The sequence below is a fragment of the Erpetoichthys calabaricus genome, chromosome 9 (assembly GCF_900747795.2).
Source record: "Erpetoichthys calabaricus chromosome 9, fErpCal1.3, whole genome shotgun sequence".
NCBI classification, from domain to species: domain Eukaryota; kingdom Metazoa; phylum Chordata; class Cladistia; order Polypteriformes; family Polypteridae; genus Erpetoichthys; species Erpetoichthys calabaricus.
In genome coordinates, this window is record NC_041402.2 from 178,743,962 (window position 1) to 178,770,461 (window position 26,500).

At 42.7% G+C, this 26,500-nt stretch overlaps 1 protein-coding gene across 9 annotated transcripts in view; it reads left to right on the forward strand.

The window, feature by feature from the left end:
* The window catches only part of nectin1b (nectin cell adhesion molecule 1b), a 268,322-nt gene that overhangs the window by 115,412 nt on the left and 126,410 nt on the right, over positions 1-26,500 (forward strand). Inside the window, exon 6 of one of the 9 annotated variants that reach the window (XM_028808456.2) lies at positions 387-1,180. The exons of the other annotated variants lie outside the window; for them this stretch is intronic. Coding sequence (XP_028664289.1) covers positions 387-898 — 512 coding nt within the window. The 3' untranslated portion in view covers positions 899-1,180. Of the gene's footprint in view, positions 1-386; positions 1,181-26,500 lie in introns of those variants that run through there. 9 annotated transcript variants of the gene reach the window in all.

The following is a 26,500-nucleotide window of genomic DNA, read 5'->3' on the forward strand; positions in this document are numbered from 1 at the left end:
CAATTTGAAGTTGAGTGTCTGACAAGGGAAGTCGTTTCATTCTTTCGTTATCTTAACAGGCAGAGTTATCTAGAGATATATGTATAAGTCAATACTGGTGAAGGGTGGGCTATGAGGGGGGCGGTGGGTGTGCCATTTCATTTGAACCTCTGTCAAAAGCCATGCGTTTCCTTGGGCTCTGATGGTCCCTTCCTATCTACCCACCGCCTCTCCCTTCGCCTCACTTTCCCCCATTCTTCTCCTCCCTTGTCTCCTCCCCTCCCTCATCTGTCCACCAGTAGTTTTAAAAAATATAAATATTAATAATTAGATGTAAAGAGAAGAACACCTCACTCACCAAGCAACTGACACACTGTCCCCATTCCCATCTGTCTTTTCCTACCCAGAATTCCCTAACAACCCGACACCCAGGGACACTGAGGCCCCCTTGGAACAGCCCAGCTCTGGTGTGGCCATCGGGGGCGCAGTGGGGGGAGTCGTCCTGCTCGTACTGGCCAGCGTGCTCCTCTTCGTCTTCCTCCGCCGCCGGCAGCGCACCTTCAAAGGGGACTACAGCACCAAGAAGCACGTCTTTGGCAACGGGTACAGCAAAGCGGCCGGAGGCTTGTCCCCGCACCCACCATTACCCCAGAGCCTTCAGTACCCGGAGGATTCGGACGACGACAAGAAGCCGGCACCGGACAGCACCACGAGTGGCTACGGAGTGGGCGAACGGGACTTCGATCCCAGCGGTGACAGCCTAAAGATGCCCTACATCACCATCGACGAACGCAACGCGCACGGAGAATACGACGAGCGGACTCTGTCCTTTCAGTACGACCCCGAGCTCGAGATCACCGACGACATGGTCTCGCAGAACGACGGCTCGGTCATTTCCAAAAAGGAATGGTATGTGTAGCCGCCACGCAGCAACAGCAGCACCAGCAGCGTTCAGGTGATCCTGGCTACCATTCCCTGCTGCTTTCCCTCGCTGTCCGTTCAAACGCCCCTCTCCCCCGCTTTTAGCCAATGGGAGCACGAACCGCCATCTGAGTGACACAGTCTAAAGCAATCGGAGAAGTGGCGGGGGAGAGGAACTCTGGCTGCTGCCCTGGATTCACCTGCTTGTGCGCCTTTTATTGTTTTGTTTTATTTTTCTTTGACGTCCGTTCGACTGTAATCAGTGGTGGGCTCCCCAAGAGCATCATTTTTGTCTTTCTTTTTTTGATGTGAAAAAGTCCCGACACTGGAAGCCATTGTTTATTCTTTTTTTTTTTAAATTTAGCTTTTTAATTGAGACTTTTTATTCTACCCCACTTGGGGGGTGGGGTGGGGCATGAAGGTGAGGTGGGGGTACTGTTTCCCAGTGGTCTGGTTTTATGGGGGTAAATTGTTACTTTGGAAACCATGGCTTATTTTAAATCATTTTATGCCGTTTTTTTTAATCATTATTTATTTCTTGTGATAAGTTTTTAGCCATTTCTTTAATCTTTTGAAATTCTCGGCCTTTTTCGGGAGGGTCTCGGAAAGGAGCACCGCTTGGACTGGTGTAACCCCTTCCCCTGAGCTCCCTCCTTCATTCCACGTGTGATGCAGCAGCAGCTTGTGAAGCCCTATTGTGTGATCTGTATCATACGTATTGTTTCTGTGACTTTGGCTGGAGTTTCCAGTAAGATGCCGGAGGTTTGTATTTACTGGTGGAGAAAGTCCTCTTTGAAAAAAGGAAAAAGACTGACAAAACTGAGAGGTGCAAGTGGAATCAAAATGTAGGTGTCAAAAAAACTGCATTTGTCGATACTAAACTCCACTTACAGAAAAAAAAATAAGGACTTGCAAGAAAAGGGTGTCGATGTTGCACCCCTTGTCTAGTGCCATGTTTTGATTTTATTTTATGGGTTGTGGGGAGCGGCTACATAGTTTGTTTACGACTCAAACGGTAAAGGTTGTATTTTTTTTTGTTTTGCCCTTCAGACTCATTTCTCTCTTATTCTAACAGTAGAAACGGTTTGCACCTGCGCACTGAGTCACGTCCTGTGTGAGGAACCGCACTGATTTCTGAAATGAACAAAAGTATTCTGGGCGCCAGGTACTCCAGATGACGGTGAATTGTTGTAATGTGTGTTTGTGTGTGCGCGCGCTTGAGGACTCGCTCGTCGGATTGAGCAAATGTGAGAGCAACGGTACATGTGGAGGTGCGCATGCGCGAGTCAGGGAGGATGGGTGCGTGTTGTTAATGTGCACGCTTGTCTGAGCGGAGAGGTGCGTAAACGGGTTAAGCTTGTGAGTGTGTACGTGCGGATGTGATCGTGTAAGACATTCCAATTTAACCTCATGTACACTCACACACACATTCACATCTGGTAAATTCAAATCTTAACACACACCAAAACAATTACATTCGGTCATCTGCATGAGGGTCACTCTTATTTTAAATGCATTTTTATACATCCATATACAGATTTAGTGTGCTCATGAGTGAGAACAAAGGAGTAAGTGTTGTTTTGTGCACGCGTGTGTGTGTATGCATTGGAGATTGTGTGATTCAGACTCAGTGCATGGGCTATATAGTGCCACTACGTTTATATGTACATATACATTTTCTGTTAGCGTGCGTGTGTGGAGAGAGGTGTGTGTGCACATGCAGTCGTCGATTTATTTACAGAGTACAACTCCCATACGTTTTCATGCTGGAAGGAGTTTGTGCCTCAGCATGTGCTTGACCATCCATTGGGGGGGGGGGTTGTATATGAGGTTGCACGTAGCCCTTTGCTCACTTTTGTACACAGTATCACCAAGTCATACTGTATAAGCTGAGCATTCGCCTTACTCTTGTGCTCACACTTTCATGTTTGAAGGAGTCTGCGCTTAGGCAAACGTTTGACTTCTTCAGATATGAGGTGGCACACACTGACACCAACACATCTTCAGAGTATGCCCCGTACCCATGTGTCATGTTTCATGCATGAAGCAGTTTGAACCCAGAGGTGATTTTTGATTTCTCATAAATGTGTGTATTTTGCGCAGCCTTCGGTATGCACTGAAACTAACTAAGCGTACCAAGCATACCCCATACTTGTGGTCTATCATGCCTTCACAAGTTTGAAGGAAATTGTACCTATAGGGCTTGTGACTGACCTTCTACTTGTATGTGATTGTGTGTGCTTATATATAGAGCGCTGCACAGACTCATTTTGCACACTTTTTGTTTTTACACTCCGTTGCAGACACATTCTCAGAGCAGGCTCCATACTCATGTACTCGTGCTTTAATGTTTCAATGCACGTCCTTGACTTCTTACATCCAGTATATGCGAGTGCAACTACTCATTTGCACCCTTCTGTATACCACTAGCATCACACTCATATGCAGAGTGCACTTGTGTGCTCGTGTTTAATGTTTTGTGTATGTTTCACGTATGTGTCTGGCTTCTACATTCACAATATGACACGTGTACATTGCATACCGACGTGTGCAGACTCCTTGCCAGAGTGTGCTCGTGTGCTCATGCTTTCATAATCACAAACACAGACTTCTGCACTCACAATTGTGCACACTGGGCATCTGAAGGTAGAACACAGGTGTGAACACATGTCGGCGTGAGCCGCTCTGCTAGTGTATGTGTGTATGAATGCGATTGCACATGAAAAGAGGACGCGCCCACGCAGTGCGTGCCCGCTCGAGTGTGAACGTACGACTGCGCGTGCGCATGTGACTCCTCGGTGTCCTGAGCGGCGACACAGAGCGCTGCATGTAATCATTAGGGTTACGTCTTCATCCTTGAGGACACCGTCTGGCTGAGACGCCCAAACGTCAGATTCATTGGGGTCACCATATGGCCTGACGGGCAATTAGGGGTTGGGTGGGGGGGGGGGGGGGGGTTGGAGGGCTAAGCATGGGTGTCGGGGAGCTGTGCACAGCCATCTGCTATAGGTAGGTAGATGTGTATGGCCAAGCAGACCAGCCAGCTCAGTTTATGTAAGATTCCTTTAGATCGGGAGTGCCACTTACACATTGCCAGATTCCCTGCTGATACACCTGCTGCCCCCGGGGCGGGCTTCGTTTCCAGGCAGCCAGTCCTGTTTGTTTTTTTTTGGTTTTTTTTTTGTTGTTTTTTATCAAAGCTGCCAGATGATTCAGAGGACCAAACCGAAAGCAGGCAAGTTGCAACCCGCCGCGAAGAGAGCCCCGCCAGAAGCTCAGAGGAAGGGACCTGCTCGGCCGATATATCCTCCCTGATTTGTGTCCCGGTAGTTTGCAGGGCGATTATCGGGAACGCCAGCTTGGCCGGAGTTTGAATGCACGCAGTATTAGTGCAGCAGAGGCCACATCACTGCTGAACATGTCACTTGCCTCAGGTAGTCGGCGCGCTCCGAAATCTCAGAGTCGGCTTCTACCTGTGAATTTTTGCATTGAGAAAGGCGCTGTATGTATGTGTGTGTCTGTATATGTATAAATTATACACATATATAGGATTTGTCTGTGGATGTGTACCTTCTTGGCAACAGGGTTGGTCATTTTCCATCGTATTCTGTGTTTTTTCAATGGTTTGCAGGTTCAGATCTTTTCCAGATTGGCTGGAAAGTCGCAGTATTTTGGATATAAGAGTTCAAATGGCTTCGGATTTTGAGTCGAGGGTTCCCAGGACCCCCAACCCCATCCCGCCTTCCCCCTTTGCACGACCCTCAATTTACTTAAAAGAGAGACTTTAAGCAGTACAGGCATTTCGAATGAAATGCATAAACATATATACATATATATATATATAAATATTTTTTATATGGTATTCCGAGTCTTATGGGGGTCTGATGCATTTCTGTCTGTTTTCAGTGTCTAATGCTATGGAAGCCACGTCTGTCTGTTTCATCCCTTTTCGGCACTCGTGCTCCTCTTTGCTGAGGTGTAATTATTGTACAGACAGAAAATTTGTTGTTCTGAATGTGGAGTTTATGTATGAAACATTTCTTTTTTTTTAATAAACATGGAAAAACCAAAACCTTTAACCCATTGGTCTTTTCCTCTCCTTTTAGCGGCGCAGGTAAGTCAAACTCTGCCAAAGATGGGGGAGTGGAGGTTGGATGGGGGGTATGCACTTTGTTTCCATTGCTTTCCAAGGTGTCTTTTTCGGGGGAATCTTTCAACATGAACGAAATGCTTTCATTGAGAAGGGGTGCGGCTCGAGCCTAATTTCCCATTGTCCCAGAGCTAGTATGTTCCTTACCCGCCAGCGCCGCGTCCCTTTGTCACCGCACTTGGCAGGACTGTCTGTGTGCAATTCTCGAAAACTGAATAAACAGTCGGCTTTGTTTCGACACACAGTCTGTCTCTCAATCACTCTGCCGATTAAAAAGAACGATTTCTTCAAAAGTGAATTTTCAAGCGGACGGTTAACGTGCGCAGTTCTGACGTTAAGGAGTAAGCGCAGCGTCGCGATGGCAGTAGGAGCGCGAAGTGCGTTCTTGTAGAACTCATCAGTGCAGCTCAGCGTGACGAGACGTCAGAAGTGAATTTGGCAGAAGATGGAGAAATCTGAGGGGCGAGGTGATGCATGGTGGGGGGACTTCAGAGGAGTGAGTGTACTACTGTTTTGTTTTCACGGGACAGTGGTCCGCTCCCCAGCCCGGGGCCGGCTCTAACCCTTTCGTTTCCCTGTACATTAATGAACATCTTAATGAAGAAACCATTTATGGCTCCAAAAGAATCAACCATAGAAAGGTTCAAGAAAGAATCTTTTATTTATTTAGGTCCGTAAACAGGCTCCAAAAAAAAAAAAAAAATCCGTGACTAGAGAATACCAGATTTATGAAGCACCAGTAGGTTCCCACCTTTAAGAGAGGACCCTTACAGCACACGCTCACATTGACTCTCTTGGTCTGTTGTATCCTGATTGTCGGCCAAATTAAAGCTTTCTGCACTGTAAAAAATGTTTTGTTGGATCAACCTAAATAAATTACTTCACAAGGTAACAAGCAATTTAATTGATTTCCTTCAAATTTTAAAAAGTATTTGAGTAAACTTAATTAATTTGAGTTTGTTTTAACCTTTTCAAAAACTTGAATAAAAGCAAAAAATGTATTTAGCTCAAACCAAATTTCTTTAAAAACTCAAATTAACTTCGGTGGGCTGGCACCCTGCCCAGAGTTTGTTTCCTGCCTTGTGCCCTGTGTTGGCTGGGATTGGCTCCAGCAGACCCCCGTCACCCTGTAGTTAGGATAGTGGATAATGGATGGAGACTCTAATTAAACTTTTGTCCATTATTGTATTCACTGTAATGCAACTTAAATTCTATATATATAGTCACAAACTCAAGACAGAGTCATATAAAGGTTTGGGGCAGCCACCCGTATAATTTGGTTTCCTGGCTGCAAAGTTGCTTTTCAAAATAATACAGCACTGATGTTCACAAAACCGAGTCCAAACAGAACTGAGGGAATAGGGGAAAGGTGGAGGCTTTTAAAGGGGGAGACAGGAAGTGAAGTCAAAGGGGTTGGGCTCATGTAGGTCTTCTGCCATTGGTGCCAGCTCGGACGTGACATCACAGGGGTCGGAGCCAGCAAGGTCTCCAAAGCGATTTTTTGCTTTAGACTAAATAGAAGAAGTTACATTAAGCGACAGCAAGGTTTTTCAATTTGAAGTAAAGCAAAAAATTACATTAGGTGAACAAACATATTAATTTAGTTCATTACAACTACTAAAATTACCTTAAATCAAAAAGAGCCCTTTAACTCTTTTTAGAGTGTGTATTGTTAGGTATTAGCAACCTTTTCAAAGCCCAAGGAACTCCTCTTCATGTCTGGAGGACCCCTCACAGAATGAAATGGATCTTAGTTAAGCAAAACGTTCTACGAGGGGCCACACCACCCAGTAGAGTGCTATTAGGGAAATCAGGATCTGTATTAAGAGTGAAACTGTCACGCTTTACCTGAATGACACGGAAGAGCAGCCCCCCCCCCTTGGAGATTCGAGTTGGAGATCAAAAAGCTGGGGTAGCTGGGAGAGCCCCCCTTTTGAATTCTCAAGCACGTTGTCACACTGAAATTAGACTGTAAATTGAATGGCTTGGAGGGGTGGGGGGGTGCCCCATTGAATTGCAATTGTGACACTATGCAGATATTGTATGGGTGTGGAGACCCCCCGTGGGGAGACCCCCCCCCCATTACAATTTTTTTTTTTTTTTTAGTAGTTAGATGCTAAATAAACAGCAAGAGCCACCTGTTCAGTGCATCCAGAAAGTATTCACAGTGCATCACTTTTTCCACATTTTGTTATGTTACAGCCTTATTCCAAAATGGATTACATTCATTTTTTTCCTCAGAATTCTACACACAACACCCCATAATGACAACGTGAAAAAAGTTTATTTGAGATTTTTGCAAATTTATTAAAAATAAAAAAATTGTGAAAGCACATGTACGTAAGTATTCACAGCCTTTGCCATGAAGCTCAAAATTGAGCTCAGGTGCCTCCTGTTTCCCCTGATCATCCTTGAGATGTTTCTGCAGCTTCATTGGAGTCCACCTGTGGTAAATTCAGTTGGCTGGACATGATTTGGAAAGGCACACACCTGTCTATATAAGGTCCAACAGTTGACAGTTCATGTCAGATCACAAACCAAGCATGAAGTCAAAGGAATTGTCTGTAGACCTTCGAGACAGGATTGTCTCGAGGCACAAATCTGGGGAAGGTTACAGAAAAAATTCTGCTGCTTTGAAGGTCCCAATGAGCACAGTGGCCTCCATCATCCGTAAGTGGAAGAAGTTCGAAACCACCAGGACTCTTCATACAGCTGGCCGGCCATCTAAACTGAGCGATCGGGGGAGAAGGGCCTTAGTCAGGGAGGTGACCAAGAACCCGATGGTCACTCTGTCAGAGCTCCAGAGGTCCTCTGTGGAGAGAGGAGAACCTTCCAGAAGGACAACCATCTCTGCAGCAATCCACCAATCAGGCCTGTATGGTAGAGTGGCCAGACAGAAGCCACTCCTTAGTAAAAGGCTCATGGCAGCCCACCTGGAGTTTGCCAAAAGGCATCTGAAGGACTCTCAGACCATGAGAAAGAAAATTCTCTGGTCTGATGAGACAAAGATTGAACTCTTTGGTGTGAATGCCAGCCGTCACGTTTGGAGGAAACCAGGCACCGCTCATCACCAGGCCAATACCATCCCTACAGTGAAGCAAGGTGGTGGCAGCATCATGCTGTGGGGATGTTTTTCAGCAGCAGGGACTGGGAGACTAGTCAGGATAAAGGGAAAGATGACTGCAGCAATGTACAGAGACATCCTGGATGAAAACCTGCTCCAGAGCGCTCTTGACCTCAGACTGGGGCGATGATTCATCTTTCAGCAGGACAACGACCCTAAGCACACAGCCAAGATATCAAAGGAGTGGCTTCAGGACAACTCTGTGAATGTCCTTGAGTGGCCCAGCCAGAGCCCAGACTTGAATCCGATTGAACATCTCTGGAGAGATCTTAAAATGGCTGTGCACCGACGCTTCCCATCCAACCTGATGGAGCTTGAGAGGTGCTGCAAAGAGGAATGGGCCAAACTGGCCAAGGATAGGTGTGCCAAGCTTGTGGCATCATATTCAACAAGACTTGAGGCTGTAATTGCTGCCAAAGGTACATCGACAAAGTATTGAGCAAAGGCTGTGAATACTTATGTACAGGTGATTTCTCAGTTTTTTATTTTTAATAAATTTGCAAAAACCTCAAGTAAACTTTTTTCACGTTGTCATTATGGGGTGTTGTGTGCAGAATTCTGAGGAAAAAAATTAATTTAATCCATTTTGGAATAAGGCTGTAACATAACAAAATGTGGAAAAAGTGATGCGCTGTGAATACTTTCCGGATGCACTGTATATGGTCGAGCCGTCCCTGCCTCCAAGTATATTTGGGTGTTTTCTCACCTCTGGGCCCAATGAGCTCTTGTACCATGTAGCCTCTGGGACAGTTAAGGTCCCCAACTACTTTCATGTGTTACGTTCCCACCGCACAACAAGAACTGTTATACCAAATATGTGGCCTATGAAGTGAGGCATGTTTGGGAGTTCACAGGGGCCGATCCCACCAGATGCCCCCATCAACACCCATTGCTTCAATGCCATGCATGGCATGGCATGGCACATCACGGAGACAGCTGATGCGAAGTGAAGTTCAGCGCAAATCGGGAGTTCACAGAGGAGATTTGTCGCTTTGATGCGGTGAATGGCGCAGCCCACCATCTCCACCGATAACTCGCCAAATAGTTCAAACTGCTAACAGGATTTGTAAGATGGCACCAGTGCTTGTGGTCAACCACTCAGCACAATGCATGCCCCGAGTACCACCCATGATATTTCCATACCACCCTGGAGTAGGAGCTAAAAGAAAAAAAAAATAGTACCAGGAGCCACAAATAGCCCCAGATCCTGGGATGGAAATGCTATAAAAGTACCTTTAATTTGCAGCTTGGAGCTCCAAGTTGGTCGACATCTAAGCCGAGCTCTCAGGATGGTGTCTGCTGAGTGTCCAGCTGTTGGGGGGTTTTGTTTCTTTGTCAGATTCGGAGAGACGGGCAGATCAAAGCTTTTCAAGGCTTGCCGTGTGATGAGTCGATTCAGTCTGGCAGCTTGTCTTCCACTCGTCTCTGCATTCGCCCCCTTCGTCAATTTTATTTTCGCTACGATTTGTCATTTTTTGGCATTGAACATTTGAAAGACTTGAGTTGCTCAGTGAGTATCTGTGACATACAGCAGTTGCAGCAAGTATTCAGACCACTTCATTTTCTGCACACTCTATTGTGTTGTGTATTTCATTTTAAATCGATACATTTATGCCTATCAACCTACATGTTGGCTGAAAGGTTTGCAAATTTATTAAAAACAAACACCTGAAGTTTCTCCTTCACAGAAGTATTCAGACTCTCAATTCAGTACTTTGAAGAAGCTCCTTTGGCCACAATTCCAGCTTCAAGTACTTCCTGGTGAGTCTCTACAAGCTTCACACCCCTGGCTTTGGGCAGTGTATCCCATTCTTCCTGGCAGATCCTCTCCAGCTCCATTGGATTGGATGGGAAGTGTCTGTAAACTTCCATCTTCAGGTCTCTGCACAGATGTTCTTCGGCGTTAAAGCCTGGGCTCAGAAACTTGTCCCCAAGCCACTCCAGTGTTGTCCTGGTTGTCACCCCAGTCTGAGGTGGAGTGCACTCTGGAGAAGATCTTGTTCAAGGACCTCCTTCCCTCAAATTCTAACAGGTCTCCCTGTCCCTGTCACTGAGAAGCCCCTTTTAGATTGATGCTGCCACCACCATGCTTCACTGGAGGGATGGCATTAGACAGCCAATGAGCAGTGCCTGCCATTCACCAGAGTTAGTGCTTGGACTTCTTCTTCATCAGACTAGAGGGTCTTTGTACTGATGCTGTCGGAGTCCTTGAAATGCCATCATGTGTCTTCTACTCTAGAGTGACTTCTAGCTAGCTGACTGATGGAGTGCTGCTGAGAGGGCCAGCCTTCCAACAACGTCTGTGTCAGCATAGGATCTGCTAGGGTGACCAGTGGGTTCTTGACCACCTCCCTGACCAAACTCCTTCTTGTGTGGCAATTCAGTTTGGTCAGACAGACAACTCCAGAAGTCCATTTCACAATTCCTGAGGCTATGGTGCTCCCGAGATCACTCAACGCTTGGCAGATGACTTTAACCCCTTGTCCTCATCTTTGCCTCACCACAATTGGATCTCAGAGGTCCACAGAGAGTTCCCTGGACTTCATGTTTGGGATTTGGTCCCGACATGCAGTGAGAACTGAGGACCTGCTATACACAGACATACGTGTGACAGTCTAAGTGACGTTCAATCAATTCAGTTGACCATAGATGGACTCCTCGACACGTCTCAGGGAGCACTAAAGCGAACAGGAGCCACCTGAGCACAACTTGGAGTGTCACAGCAAAGGGTCTCACTACTCAGCTGAAGGGCAGATATCAGTTGAGGATTCTTAATAAATGTGGAAACCTTTCTGGAAACACGTTGTCACTTTGTCATGATGGATTATTGAGTGCAGATTGATGGGAAAAAGTGGCACATGTATCAATTTCAAATGAAATGTTTAGCACAATAAAGTGTGAAGGGGGTCTGCTTCAAGTCTTTCTCAGGCCACCTAGTAAACTGGCCAGCTACAAATTTATCTCCTTATTGCTCTGGCCAGTCTGCTTGCTTCATTGTACTGGCATCCCATCTGCATAATAACATATCCTTTGATCTGGTCAGGATGCCTGTTCTCCTCCAACTCTATCTATCTATCTATCTATCTATCTATCTATCTATCTATCTATCTATCTATCTATCTATCTATCTATCTAATTGTGCATTTCAACTCTATCTACTTATCATCTTATAATATAGTCCCTTATCTATCTACATTTTAAAGTGCTACTCAATTCTGTCTACCTATTATATTATTTATTGCCTTTTAAGTCTATCTAGCTAATACCATATTATATACAGTAATGCTGTTCCATTCTGTCTATCTATCTATCTGAAAATAAAGGTAATTTTTAAATGACGTGCTAACTGCAGTGTACAGATGCTGACACAGTTTGCAGTGGCTTATGGGTACTCTGAACACGCACAGTGCTGTGCTCTGCCGTTAGTCCAGTTGAAGGCAGGGTCAAATGAAAGTGGACGCTCTGCTTCGGGATTGCACCAGTGTTGAACACCGCGCTGTAGTGTGAGAGAGTGAAACCTGCAGAAATTCACCAAATGATGTTGTCTCCGTATACGGAAGTGAAAACAACGGGACTCTACGAAAAATCTGAGAGTTTAAAACGGTTTAAAGTGAGAAGAGCAAGTGTAATTGACGAAGCTTGATCTGCTCAATCATCAATATCTCACAACCAAGGCAACATTGAGATGGAGAATGCCTTCATTAGAGAAGACCGATGAATTATGTTGTCCGTTGCTGCCCCCATTTGAATATCAGTTATTTACCTGCACGTGTCGCTGTGCACAATGACGTGGTGCACCGTAACATTTAAATACAAGATGAGTACCCAGACCGCTTACTGAGCTGCACACGCCAACATCCTTTTGTGACTTTCAGCAGGTTTCCCTTCCCCTGTCCAAAGAAATCTCATAATGGCGCCTTGGTCAACAATGGTCCAGTGCAGCAGAGCAGCGTCCATGTTCACTTGATTTCAACTACACTAATGATGGAGTGCTGCACTGTACGTGTTCAAATTACCCATAAGCCATTTATATACATTATATATATTTATATATATAGATAGATAGATACAGTGCATCCGGAAAGTATTCACAGCACATCACTTTTCCACATTTTGTTACGTTACAGCCTTATTCCAAAATGGATTAAATTCATTTTTTTCCTCAGAATTCTGCACACAACACCTCATAATGACACCGTGACAAAAGTTTACTTGAGGTTTTTGCAAATTTATTAAAAATAAAAAACTGAGAAAGCACATGTACATAAGTATTCACAGCCTTTGCCATGAAGCTCGAAATTGAGCTCAGGTGCATCCTGTTTCCCCTGATCATCCTGGAGATGTTTCTGCAGCTTCATTGGAGTCCACCTGTGGTAAATTCAGTTGGCTGGACATGATTTAGAAAGGCACACACCTGTCTATATAAGGTCCCACACTTGACAGTTCACGTCAGAGCACAAACCAAGCATGAAGTCGAAGGAATTGTCTGTAGACCTCCGAGACAGGATTGTCTCGAGGCACAAATCTGGGGAAGGTTACAGAAAAATTTCTGCTGCTTTGAAGGTCCCAATGAGCACAGTGGCCTCCATCAACCCTATGTGGAAGAAGTTTGAAACCACTAGGACTCTTCCTAGAGCTGGCCGGCCATCTAAACTGAGCGATCGGGGGGAGAAGGGCCTTAGTCAGGGAGGTGACCAAGAACCCAATTGTCATTCTGTCAGAGCTCCAGAGGTCCTCTGTGGAGAGAGGAGAACCTTCCAGAAGGACAGCCATCTCTGCAGCAATCCACCAATCAGGCCTGTAAGGTAGAGTGGCCAGACGGAAGCCACTCCTTAGTAAAAGGCACATGGCAGCCCGCCTGGAGTTTGCCAAAAGGCACCTGAAGGACTCTCAGACCATGAGAAAGAAAATTCTCTGGTCTGATGAGACAAAGATTGAACTCTTTGGTGTGAATGCCAGCCGTCACGTTTGGAGGAAACCAGGCACCGCTCATCACCAGGCCAATACCATCCCTACAGTGAAGCATGGTGGTAGCAGCATCATGCTGTGGGGATGTTTTTTAGCAGCACGAACTGGGAGACTAGTCAGGATAAAGGGAAAGATGACTGCAGCAATGTACAGAGACATCCTGGATGAAAACCTGCTCCAGAGCGTTCTTGACCTCAGACTGGGGCGACAGTTCATCTTTCAGCAGGACAACGACCCTAAGCACAGCCAAGATCTGAAAGGAGTGGCTTCAGGACAACTCTGTGAATGTCCTTGAGTGGCCCAGCCAGAGCCCAGACTTGAATCTGATTGAACATCTCTGGAGAGATCTTAAAATGGCTGTGCACCGACGCTTCCCATCCAACCTGATGGAGCTTGAGAGGTGCTGCAAAGAGGAATGGGCGAAACTGGCCAAGGATAGGTGTGCCAAGCTTGTGGCATCATATTCAACAAGACTTGAGGCTGTAATTGCTGCCAAAGGTGCATCAACAAAGTATTGAGCAAAGGCTGTGGATACTTATGTACAGGTGATTTCTCAGTATTTTATTTTTAATAAATTTGCAAAAACCTCAAGTAAACTTTTTTCACGTTGTCATTATGGGGTGTTGTGTGCAGAATTCTGAGGAAAAAATTAATTTAATCCATTTTGGAATAAGGCTGTAACATAACAAAATGTGGAAAACGTGATGCGCTGTGAATACTTTCCGGATGCACTGTATATATATATATATATATATATATATATATATATATATATATATATATATATATGGTTGAAATAGTTTACTGTCAAATAATGCAAAGAGTACGCGACACGTGTTTCACCCTCATTCTGGGCTCATCAGACGTACACACTCACTGCACCCCCAAATCAAACCTTGGACGTCAGCGCCAGAGGTGAAACCTCTAATGTTGCGCCACGGCGTGTGGTTCGTTCATTTGACAACATGTAAATCAGGGTAATTACATTCATGGCATTTGTAGTCTGAATCACAATCTGATTGTATGGGTGGTTACCTGATTTTATGTTAGCCGACTTGCTGACCAACCACAAGCGTTACCTGGTAGGTAACTACCTATACAATCAGATTATGATTCAGACTACGAATGCCATGAATATATATACTGTATATATAAATGTAATGAATTATTATTATTATTATTATTATTATTATTATTATTATTATATATAATTTGTATTTATTTTGGTTCATGTGCACAGCTGGTTCTGGAGAGGCTTCAACACCCTCATGAACCTGAATTAGATATTTTGAAAATGTTTTATAGTATCAATGTTTAATTTTTCATTTTTGTTGAGACCTATTATATTATTATAGTTGTTTTATTTTATTTTTTTCAACAATCTGAGGTAACATCCATGCATTGGTTTTCAGAATGTACTCATTCCACTCACAAGGTTATGGAAGTCAACGCTAATCTGACAATTACCCACAGCGTCGTTCATAAGGTAGGGCCCAAATCCGGACTGGACGCCCATCTCTCCTACAGCCTGCTTACACAAACCACCCCACCTGCTTTACTGCCACCGTGTACATGAGATGGTTAAGGTTTTGGACTTCAATCCCTAAGGCTGTGTGTTCAAATCCCACTGCTGACGCCATGTAACCCTGGACAAGTCACTTCACTTACTTTAGCCTCAACTGGAAAAACAAAAGGAATGTCACCAATAGATGCCAGCTCAAGTGAAAATGTCACACCCACACTAAAGAGTCTTGCAGGTAATTTCTATACACTCTGTTTAGATATATAATATATTTTGCATGGAAAAGCAGGCGCAACTGGGAGGCACTTGAGTTTCAAACACTGTGCAACACAGACACCATTGGGATACTTTTGTTTGAGTTTGTTGACACAATGCTGACCCCCTAAAAAACTTTCCCACCCTTGGTGAGGCAGTTTGTATACAGCATGGAGCCAGTTCATAAGCAGTTTTATGTCCAATGTTGTAAGACACCTTGGAAAAAATATAAATGTAAAATGTAAAGTATGACCAGTGTTGAGGCAGAGCCCTTAATGTAGATGTTGTACCAGTGCCATCCCCATCGCCAGATATCATTTCAATGGATCATGAAATCAAACAATCATACAGAAATTACAGGGGAAAAGTATTTGAAGATTTGAAGTGTATAGTCCACAATTTCCAGGGCCATCAGCAATCATTGCGCTCCTCGATAAGTGAGTTCTTTAAAAAAAAATAAAAGAAGAAGAAGCCGCTTGTTACCGTAAGCAATACCTTAAAGAACAATTTCAGATGAGAGCCTCGTTACATCAGTCACACTGCTGCAACGCTTCTTAAAAATACACAAAATACATAAATAAAGCTTGCGTTACTAAGTACTTTTGGCAACAGACAAATAGCAGGAACAAACGTCTGATTACAAAGACAAGGACTGGCGAAGATTAATTTATTGGTTGGCGTACACAGTGCCAGCAGTCCCGGAGGGCAGCGGAGTGCCAGGGCAGCCAACGCCTGCCTCAGATTTATCTTCGTCGATTATTCACATCTTTACATCACACGTGGATTTGAGAGCCACAAACGCTGATGTGAAATTACAGCTGCTGCCCCTTAGCACGGAGCTCCAAGGAAATGTAAAATAGCAAAAGCTGAACTGCTGCCGCAAATCTTAATCTCTCGATTTCCCAAAGCTCTGTCAATTTAAAGGGTTATTTCCTAAAGCTTGCAAACGCAGTAGCGAGGAATAATCCATACATTAAAAAAATAATAAATAATGTGAGCAGCACTAAAATACATCGAGAAAAGCGCTATGGAAATGTAAAGAATTATTGTAATTTATAAAAGGATTCTCTTTTTAAAGAGCTGAAGTGGTGGTGTTGAAGGGTGCTGTGTTGGCCGCTGTCCATTATAAAAAAAGAAAGAAAATTTTTTGGTCTTATGGTGAACCAGAAACTCACTGCAGAAACAATCAGTCCATTATCGGAGATTCTGAAGTTGTCAGAAAGTATTCTCAGTAAATCGATACGTAAAGCATCTCGAGAACGCAGAACTGTCACTCCGCAGCTGGCGAGTTTCCGTCTGCTATGCGCAAAATCGAACCTCGGCGGGACTCCTCTGCGCAGGAAACGTCCAGCAACACAATTCGTGAAACATCCATGGGGTATACGAGCGGTCCGACTCCCGCCTTCACACAGTAACCCCGCCTAATCCAATTCACTGTCAACGGAGCGTAGAGGGGCAGCGCTGGGTGCAAATGCAGGTAAAATTGCCAGTCCGTCACGAAACACATTCAAGAACACAGAGCACCACCAGGTAACTACCCCTGAAAATCTTTGGGGGGATTGAAAAAAATGTAAGGGGTGGGAATCAAACCCAGGATGTTCTATTTATTGTATGTAGTGTTGTTAATATCTATCTATCTATCTATCTATCTATCTATCTATCTATCTATCTATCTATCTATCTATCTATCTATCTATCTATCTATCTATCTATCTATCTATCTATCTATCTATCTATCTATCTATTGTATGAGGAGAATGGGCATCCCGGCCATATCAGAGGATATTCCATTACTCAGACAGGATCCCACTAGAATGACGTAAGGATTTGAAATGATGTCTTACCCATACGCCAAGTGGCAGTGGCCCTCTCTCAATCCCCAGGGACCCTCACAGGTCTGCACTTTCAGAAACCATCTCCCAGGCACCCCTACGTGTTTTCCGACTGGGTTCCCAAATAAGGACCACTGCCAACTGATGTATGGGGGATGGAACTTTTCCAAATCCTTGGCCTTTCTCAGGCCACCTGCTATAGTAAACTGGCCACCTACAAAATGTATTTCCTTATTGCTCTGGCCAGTCTGCTTGCTTCATTGTACTAGCATCCAATCTTCATTATGGGATATCCTCTGATCTGGCCGGGATGCCCATTCACCACAGTTATATAGTGCCTTTCAAATCTATCTATCTATCTATCTATCTATCTATCTATCTATCTATCTATCTATCTATCTATCTATCTATCTATCTATCTATCTATTATATAGTATCTTTCACATCTATCTATCTATTATATAGTGCCTTTCACTATCTATTTATCTATCTATCTATCTATCTATCTATCTATCTATCTATCTATCTATCTATCTATCTATCTATCTATTATATAGTACCTTTCACATCTACAGGTATCTATCTATCTATCTATCTATCTATCTATCTATCTATCTATCTATCTATCTATCTATCTATCTATCTATCTATTATATAGTATCTTTCACATCTATCTATCTATTATATAGTGCCTTTCACTATCTATCTATCTATCTATCTATCTATCTATCTATCTATCTATCTATCTATCTATCTATCTATCTATCTATCTATCTATTATATATAGTACCTTTCAGATCTACAGGTATCTATCTATCTATCTATCTATCTATCTATCTATCTATCTATCTATCTATCTATCTATCTATCTATCTATCTATCTATCTATTATATAGTACCTTTCACATCTACAGCTATCTATCTATCTATCTATCTATCTATCTATCTATCTATCTATCTATCTATCTATCTATCTATCTATCTATCTATCTATTATATAGTATCTTTCACATCTATCTATCTATTATATAGTGCCTTTCACTATCTATCTATCTATCTATCTATCTATCTATCTATCTATCTATCTATCTATCTATCTATCTATCTATCTATTATATAGTATCTTTCACATCTATCTATCTATTATATAGTGCCTTTCACTATCTATCTATCTATCTATCTATCTATCTATCTATCTATCTATCTATCTATCTGTCTGTCTGTCTATCTATCTATCTATCTATCTATCTATCTATCTATCTATCTATCTATCTATCTATCTATCTATCTATCTATCTATCTATCTATCTATTATATAGTACCTTTCACATCTACAGGTATCTATCTATCTATCTATCTATCTATCTATCTATCTATCTATCTATCTATCTATTATATAGTATCTTTCACATCTATCTATCTATTATATAGTGCCTTTCACAATCTATCTATCTATCTATCTATCTATCTATCTATCTATCTATCTATCTATCTATCTATCTATCTATCTATCTATCTATCTATTATATAGTATCTTTCACATCTATCTATCTATTATATAGTGCCTTTCACTATCTATCTATCTATCTATCTATCTATCTATCTATCTATCTATCTATCTATCTATCTATCTATCTATCTATCTATTATATAGTACCTTTCACATCTATCTATCTATCTATCTATCTATCTATCTATCTATCTATCTATCTATCTATCTATCTATCTATCTATCTATCTATCTATTATATAGTATCTTTCACATCTATCTATCTATTATATAGTGCCTTTCACTATCTATCTATCTATCTATCTATCTATCTATCTATCTATCTATCTATCTATCTATCTATCTATCTATCTATCTATCTATCTATCTATCTATCTATCTATTATATAGTATCTTTCACATCTATCTATCTATCTATCTATCTATCTATCTATCTATCTATCTATCTATCTATCTATCTATCTATCTATTATATAGTATCTTTCACATCTATCTATTATATAGTGCCTTTCACTATCTATCTATCTATCTATCTATCTATCTATCTATCTATCTATCTATCTATCTATCTATCTATCTATCTATCTATCTATCTATCTATCTATTATATAGTACCTTTCACATCTACAGGTATCTATCTATCTATCTATCTATCTATCTATCTATCTATCTATCTATCTATCTATCTATCTATCTATCTATTATATAGTATCTTTCACATCTATCTATCTATTATATAGTGCCTTTCACTATCTATCTATCTATCTATCTATCTATCTATCTATCTATCTATCTATCTATCTATCTATCTATCTATCTATCTATCTATCTATCTATCTATCTATCTATCTATTATATAGTATCTTTCACATCTATCTATTATATAGTGCCTTTCACTATCTATCTATCTATCTATCTATCTATCTATCTATCTATCTATCTATCTATCTATCTATCTATCTATCTATCTATCTATCTATCTATCTATCTATCTATCTATCTATCTATCTATCTGATATAGTGCTTTCCATAATTTCGGCAGCAGTCTCCTCACCTTTAGACATTTCGGTATTAAATTGAGATGTTGCTCCACATGGCAGCTACACTAACTCCAGTGCCTTGGTGCCCCCAGTCTTCGTGCACTCAGTATATTTTATTAAGTTGCATGCGAGTGTTCACTACAAGTAAAGCAGATGAGACATTAATTTACGCTCATGGCACACTTCTGCACATGACTACCATGTTGTTGAAATGAAGCAGGAGAAGTAGCATGTCATTGTGAATTGAATCTGATTGTCTGGACTCAACATCACAGTTACAGACCCCCTTCTCCAGGTGTGGTGGGACGTGTGGTTGAGTCTCATGGCCGACAAGCAGTGGCTCTTACTCAGTGTTGTGCAGGGCATGGGCACCCTGGGTTGTTGCCATGCTAATCTCTGTGTGTTGTGACTTGCTGAGTGGGTGTGTAGGTAGGTAGGGGGTCTCAGTGCACTGCTTTGCCCGGGGGCCTGTAATGCTGTTAAGACGGCCCTGGTATGTCTCATCAAACCAGAACTTGCCATTCTTTGCCCCTGCCCATGGTGGCCTTACAATTCCAGGAGTGCCATCGCCATAATCCTCCTATTGTAAGGAGTTAATTTTTATATTTGTGTTTGCCTTTCTGAAATTGTTCATTTGAATAGGCAGCTGTAGAAAATGGATGGACCCTAATTCTGTGTGCCATTGTAATCAAAATCCCCCTCGGGTTTTATTTGTATTAATAACAACAATAAACTGAGAAAGTTCACGTTTACCATAAACATCACATTTCACAGTCAGACTTTTCATTCTCAGCGCTGAGTGCTTTCAAAGCAGAGTTGCAAACCTTGCCAAGTCTGACACCATCAGAGTGTTACCTGGCAGTTTCTCCTTCGGGCTCTTTTTGGTTTTTTTGTGAGTTGGCGGCACCTTCAAGTCTCTTCCGTTTATTATTTAGCTGCATGGTGGCACCTGAGAACAGGTTGGTGTATCCCTGAACCTGAAGGACATTTGTCACAATGACACTTTTACTCCTCTTTAATGCGGCATTTTTTTTTACTTTCTCAAAGGCTTCAGATAGGAAAGTGTAACTGGCTTCTGTTCAGATGAGGGGCTCATCTTTCGTCAGCTGTCCCCACAGGGCTCCCGTGACATAAACGGTGATCCTTCTGTCTGTGCAGAGTGCGGAAAGCAGCCATCTTATCCAGTCAAGCCAGAGGAGAACCCCTTTGACTCGAGACCCCCAGTGGGACGTTTGACATTCGAGGGGCAGCAAGCTAGTCTTCAGCGGTGGGCTACGCAACTCAGACCTTCATTGTTCTGCAAACGGAAAGCTGAACCAATGGAAATGCACAGCTTAAACGAGGACCCCCTAGTGGAAAGGCAGGAGAAGTGCATGCAGTGTGGAAATCGGGGAAGCCCTCCTTTACAGAGGGGTCATCAACAAGAGCGGCATTTGGGGGTGGCAAGTGGGGTGACTACCCCAGGGGGTCCCGCTTTTGAAGTTGAGGTATATTTTGATAAATTCTGCATGCTATCTTGCAAAAAAATTAGCTGAATACTGAAATGAGACAATCTGGTGTACGTTAACATTATTTTTATTAAATTCACAAGCAAGGTTACACAGTCCACATATACTGGTAACAGCGTTTGATGTAACCGGCCCCCCGCGTGGCGTTGGTCAGCCCGAGGCCTGGACCCACACACCTCTAAGGCTGCCTCTGGTCACAAAAAACGTGAAGAAATAAGGCAGAGGTTTGCTGTTCCTTCAGAAAGCGTCCATCCAATTAAAGATGTTAACACATGGAGTAATTAGCTTCTTTCTTCATTAACAAAGCACAGTAAATGCAACACATTTAGGAATCAAAAACACTTGTTCCTCCAGACTTCTACTGCGTTTTGAAAGTATGCGGACCCCCTCACATTTTAATTCATTTTTTTCTATCCACCAAACACCATTCAGAATAGAACATTAGAACACTCTCTCTATGTTGAGCATGGGAAAGGCGCTATATAAATAAAATGTGTCATTAATATTATTACACTAGACGAGAAGAGGCCATTCAGCACAACAAAGCTCGACAGTCCTGTCTGCTTATTTCTTCCAATAAAACATCAAATCGAGTTTGTGAAGGTCCCTAAAGTCCTCGGGTCTGCCACACTATTTGGTCTCTTATTCCAAGGGTCTTTGGATCTCCATGTAAAGAAAAACTTCCTAATGTTTCTGTGAAATTTGCCCTTCACAAGTCTCCATTTGTGACCCCGTGTTCTTGATGAACTCATTTTAAAATAATAGTCTTAATCCAGTGGACAGATTCCCTTCATAATTTTAATCTCTTCAATCAGGTCACCTCTTAATCTTCTTTTGCTTAAACTGTAAAGGCTCAGCCTTTTCATCTTTCCTCATAACTCATCACCTGTAGCCCCTCAATCAGCCCAGTTACTCTTCTCTGGACTTTCTCCACTGCTGCTATGTCCTTTTTGTAGCCTGGAGACCAACGCTGCACCCAATACTCCAGATGAGGCCTCACCAGTGTGTTATAAAGGTTCAGTATCACCTCCTGTGACTTGTACTGCACACATCAAGGCGCTATATAACATAGATAGATAGATAGATAGATAGATAGATAGATAGATAGATAGATAGATAGATAGATAGATAGATAGATAGATAGATAGATAGATAGATAGATAGATAGATAGATAGATAGATAGATAGATAGATAGATAGATAGATACTTTATTAATCCCAAGGGGAAATTCACATACTCCAGCATGGCTTCTGAACACTGTCTGGACGTTGATAGTGTCATAATTTTAAACTCTTCACCCAGGTCTCCTCTTCATCTCCTTTAAAGGCTCAGCTCTTTTCATCTTTCCTCATAACTCATCCCCTGTAGCCCCTCAATCAGCCCAGTCGCTCTTCTCTGGACCTTCTTTAGTGTTGCTATGTCCTTTTTGTAGCCTGGAGACCAAAGCTGCCCCCAGTACTCCAGATGAAGCCTCACCAGGGTGTTATAAAGGTTGAGCGTCACCTCCTGTGACTTGTACTCCACACATCAAGGCGCTATATAACCTGACATTCTGTTAACCTTCTTAATGTCTTCTGAACTCTGTCTGGACATTGATAGTGTCATAATTTTAAACTCTCCTCACGTTTCCTCTTCATCTTCTTTTGCTTAATCTGTAAAGGTTCAGCTCTTTTCATCTTTCCTCATAACTCATCCCCTGTAGCCCCTCAATCAGCCCAGTCGCTCTTCTCTGGACCTTCTCTAGTGCTGTTATGTCCTTTTTGTAGCCTGGTGACCAAAGCTGCACCCAGGACTCCAGATGAGGCCTCACCAGTGTGTCATAAAGCTTCAGTATCACCTCTTGTGACTTGTACTCCACACATCAAGGCGCTATATAACCTGACATTCTGTTAGCCTTCTTAATAGATAGATAGATAGATAGATAGATAGATAGATAGATAGATAGATAGATAGATAGATAGATAGATAGATAGATAGATAGATAGATAGATAGATAGATAGATAGATAGATAGATAGATAGATAGATAGATAGATAGATAGATAGATAGATAGATAGATAGATAGATAGATAGATAGATACTTTATTAATCCCTAGGGGAAATTCACATACTCCAGCATGGCTTCTGAACACTGTCTGGACGTTGATAGTGTCATAATTTTAAACTCTTCAGTCAGGTCTCCTCTTCATCTCCTTTAAAGTCTCAGCTCTTTTCATTTTTCCTCATAACTCATCCCCTGTAACCCCTCAATCAGCCCAGTTGCTCTTCTCTGGACCTTTTCCAGTACTGCTATGCCCTTTTTGTAGCCTGGAGATCAAAACTGCACCCAGTACTCCAGATGAGGCCTCACCAGGGTGTTATAAAGGTTGAGCGTCACCTCCTGTGACTTGTACTCCACACATCAAGGCGCTATATAACCTGACATTCTGTTAGCCTTCTTAATGGCTTCTGATCACTGTCTGGAAGTCGATAGTTTAGAGTCCTCTATGACTCCTAAATCCTTCTCATAAGGTGGACTCTCGATTTTCTGACCGCCCATTGTGTATTCAGACCTCACATTTTTACTTCCTATGTGTCAAACTTTACATTTACTGACATTAAATTTCATCTACCACAAATCTGCCCAAGCCTGTATGCTATCCAAGTCATTCTGTAATGATATAACGGATTCCAAATTATCTGCTAATCCACCTATCTTGGTATCATCTGCAAAGTTAACCATCTTGTTACTTATATTCCTATTTACATCATTTCTATATATTAAAAATAGCAGCAGCCCCAGCACTGCCCCTTGCTGGACACCCCTCTCAACATCGGCCAATTTTGATGAGGTTCCTCGCACCATCACCCAACAGAGTGCAGGATTTTTGAATTTTTTGCAAAGTTATTGCAAAAAAATAAAACCTGGAATATCCCATTACCGCAAGTTTTCAGACCTTTTACTCAGTACTTCGTTGAAGCCCCCTCAGGCAGCCATTCCAGCCTGAAGTCTTTTTGGGTCTGATACAGCAAGCTTCATACCCCTGGATTTGTGGATTTTCTGCCATTCTTCTCTGAAGATCCCCTCAGGCTTTATGAGGTTTGATGGGTACCGTTGGTGGTCCTCTGTTTTTAGATCTTCTTAAAAGACACGTAGATTTACGGACAATAATCCACCACTATTCACATGACAGGCAGGCACAAGACTGCCCATTAACCCTTATGAGTAACGATCCAGGGGGTATAAATGACCTCACAGTGGCTACAGTTGGATGGGACACGCGTGATACACAGAAATACAGACCTCCTCTTTCTGCTTCGTCGGCCCCCTCTTCAAGTTTCCCGCTGGTCCTTCTTGTCCCCAGCAGCCCCTGTGCCCCTTTCAGACATCCTTCGAGGCTGCTGGGAAATGGAGTCCTTCCAGAAGTAGTACTGCTAACAAGGTTTGGGAATTTTTTTGGCCAATTCTTCAATACAAATATGGAGTTTTCAAGTCAAACTGCAAGTGGGTTCAAGTCTGAGGTCCAGAATTCTCCATTCATTTTTTCAAGCTTAATACTTTTTTTGCCTGTGCGTTGGGGGGCTTGTCTTGCCGACAATCAAATCTTCACCCTAAACGTTGATGTCTGGCTGACTGAAAGAGGTTCTCCTCACAGATTTGCCCCTGGGTGGTTCCATCCATTTTCGCTCTTGATGACCACAAGCTTTCTAATATTCTTCTTATGGAGAAGCAAAGTCAGGGTAGGATGGCGCCATACTCAGGATAAATTCTGGTGATGGGCACTACCTGGGTGTTGGGCCAAACAGAAACCAAAGAGCTCAACTGTAGACCGAAGAGCAAAACGATTCGGGCACAACAGAATTCTTAGTGAAACTTAAGGTGCATCGTATCTGCAAGCTCTTCTCCATTGGCCTCTTGAAGGATCCTGGCTTGGATTAGCTTATAGAGTTCGGGAAAGTGAGTGTAAATGGTGTCACCTCTGACCCCAAATGAGCAATTTGAGGCAGGACTGGCGACATAAATGTGCAAGTAGGCAAAGCACGAGGGAGAGGAGACTGTGTGGAGCCATGAAGAAGAAGCCATGGAAGATCAGGCTGTGCTGCTAGACGGTTCCTCAGCGGTTTTGGCCCAATGTCTTTGTTAGGTGAAGGGGTTTTAAGGTGATACCAGGAGAAAAGGGAGAGTCGGGAAGCAAAATAACGGTCAGAACTGAAAGATCGGCCGCATTTATTAAAAAAAACAAAAAGGGAGTCAGTAATACTGGCAGAAATGAATCAAAAGCCGGAATGGATTTTTAAGAACGAGAAAGCCCCTTTGATAAAGAACCCAAACGGTAAAGGGGTTTGAATCCGTAAACTCGGACAGGCAAGTGGTTGTAAAGTTGACTTTTTAACCCTTAAACTGCCACATACTTGGGGGTTAATGCACCCCCGGACGCCAAATACTTTTTTTGCTGCACTTTTTAAGGAAACATCACAATTCACCAGATAAAAGTGAAATTTTAATGAAACACATCACAATTACTGCAACACTGATCATTTTACACAATGCCAGTCAACTATAAAAGCTATTTTTAAAACTACTGGAACATTCTATTATTATATGTACAAGGTGCGACTGACGCCGTTGATGAGATTCAGTAAATCTCTGAGCTAATTGCGCTTGAACTGGCTGCACGCGAGCACACAGAGGCCAACGCTGATGCTGGCAGGCAAGTCTAGTGCAGCGGCTGAGTCCTAGGGATGGTGAGGCTGAGTCACTAGAGGGCGCCAGTGGTCCTGAGCTGGCTGCTCAATGAATGTACGGCATGGATTGATCAGCTCAGGCGTGCTGGCAAATTACACTGGGAACTGACTAGAGCTGGGTGTGGCAGTTTAAGGGTTAAGGTACATCATATCTGCAAGCTCTTCTCCATTGGTCTCTTGAAGGATCCTGGTTTGGATCAGCTTACAGAGTTGGGGAAGGAGAGTGTAGATGGTATCACCTCTGAGCCCAAATAAGCAGTTTGAGGCAGGACCGGCCACATAAATGTGCAAGTAGGCAGAGCATGAGGGAGAGGAGAGCATGTGGAACCATGAAGAAGAAGCCATGGAAGATCAGGCAGTGCTGGTGGATGGTTCCTCAGTGGTTTTGGCCCAATGCTTTTGTTAAGTGAAGAGGTTTTAAGGTGATACCAGGAGAAAAGGGGGAGTCGGGAAGCAAAATAATGGTCAGAACTGAAAGATCGGTCATATTTATTAAAAAAAAAAAAACAAAAAGGGAGTCAGTAATACTGGTAGAAATTAATCAAAAGCCAGAATGGATTTTTAAGAACAAGAAAACCGCTTTGATAAAGAACGCAAACGGTAAAGGGGTTTGAATCCGTAAACTCGGACAGGCAAGTGATTGTAAAATTGACTTTTTAACCCTTAAACTGCCATATACTTGGGGGTTAATGCACCCCCGGACGCCAAATACATTTTTGCTGCACTTTTTAAAGTAATGTCACAATTCACCAGGGAAAAAGTGAAATTTTAATGGAACACATATTTTTTTTCATGCAAAGAATCATAATTACTGCAACACTGATCATTTTACACACTGCCAATGGACTATAAAGACTAATTTAAAAACTACTGCAACAATCTATTATCATATGTACAAGGTGCGACTGACGCCATTGATGAGATTCAGTAAATCACTGAGCCAACTGCGCTTGAACTGGCTGCAC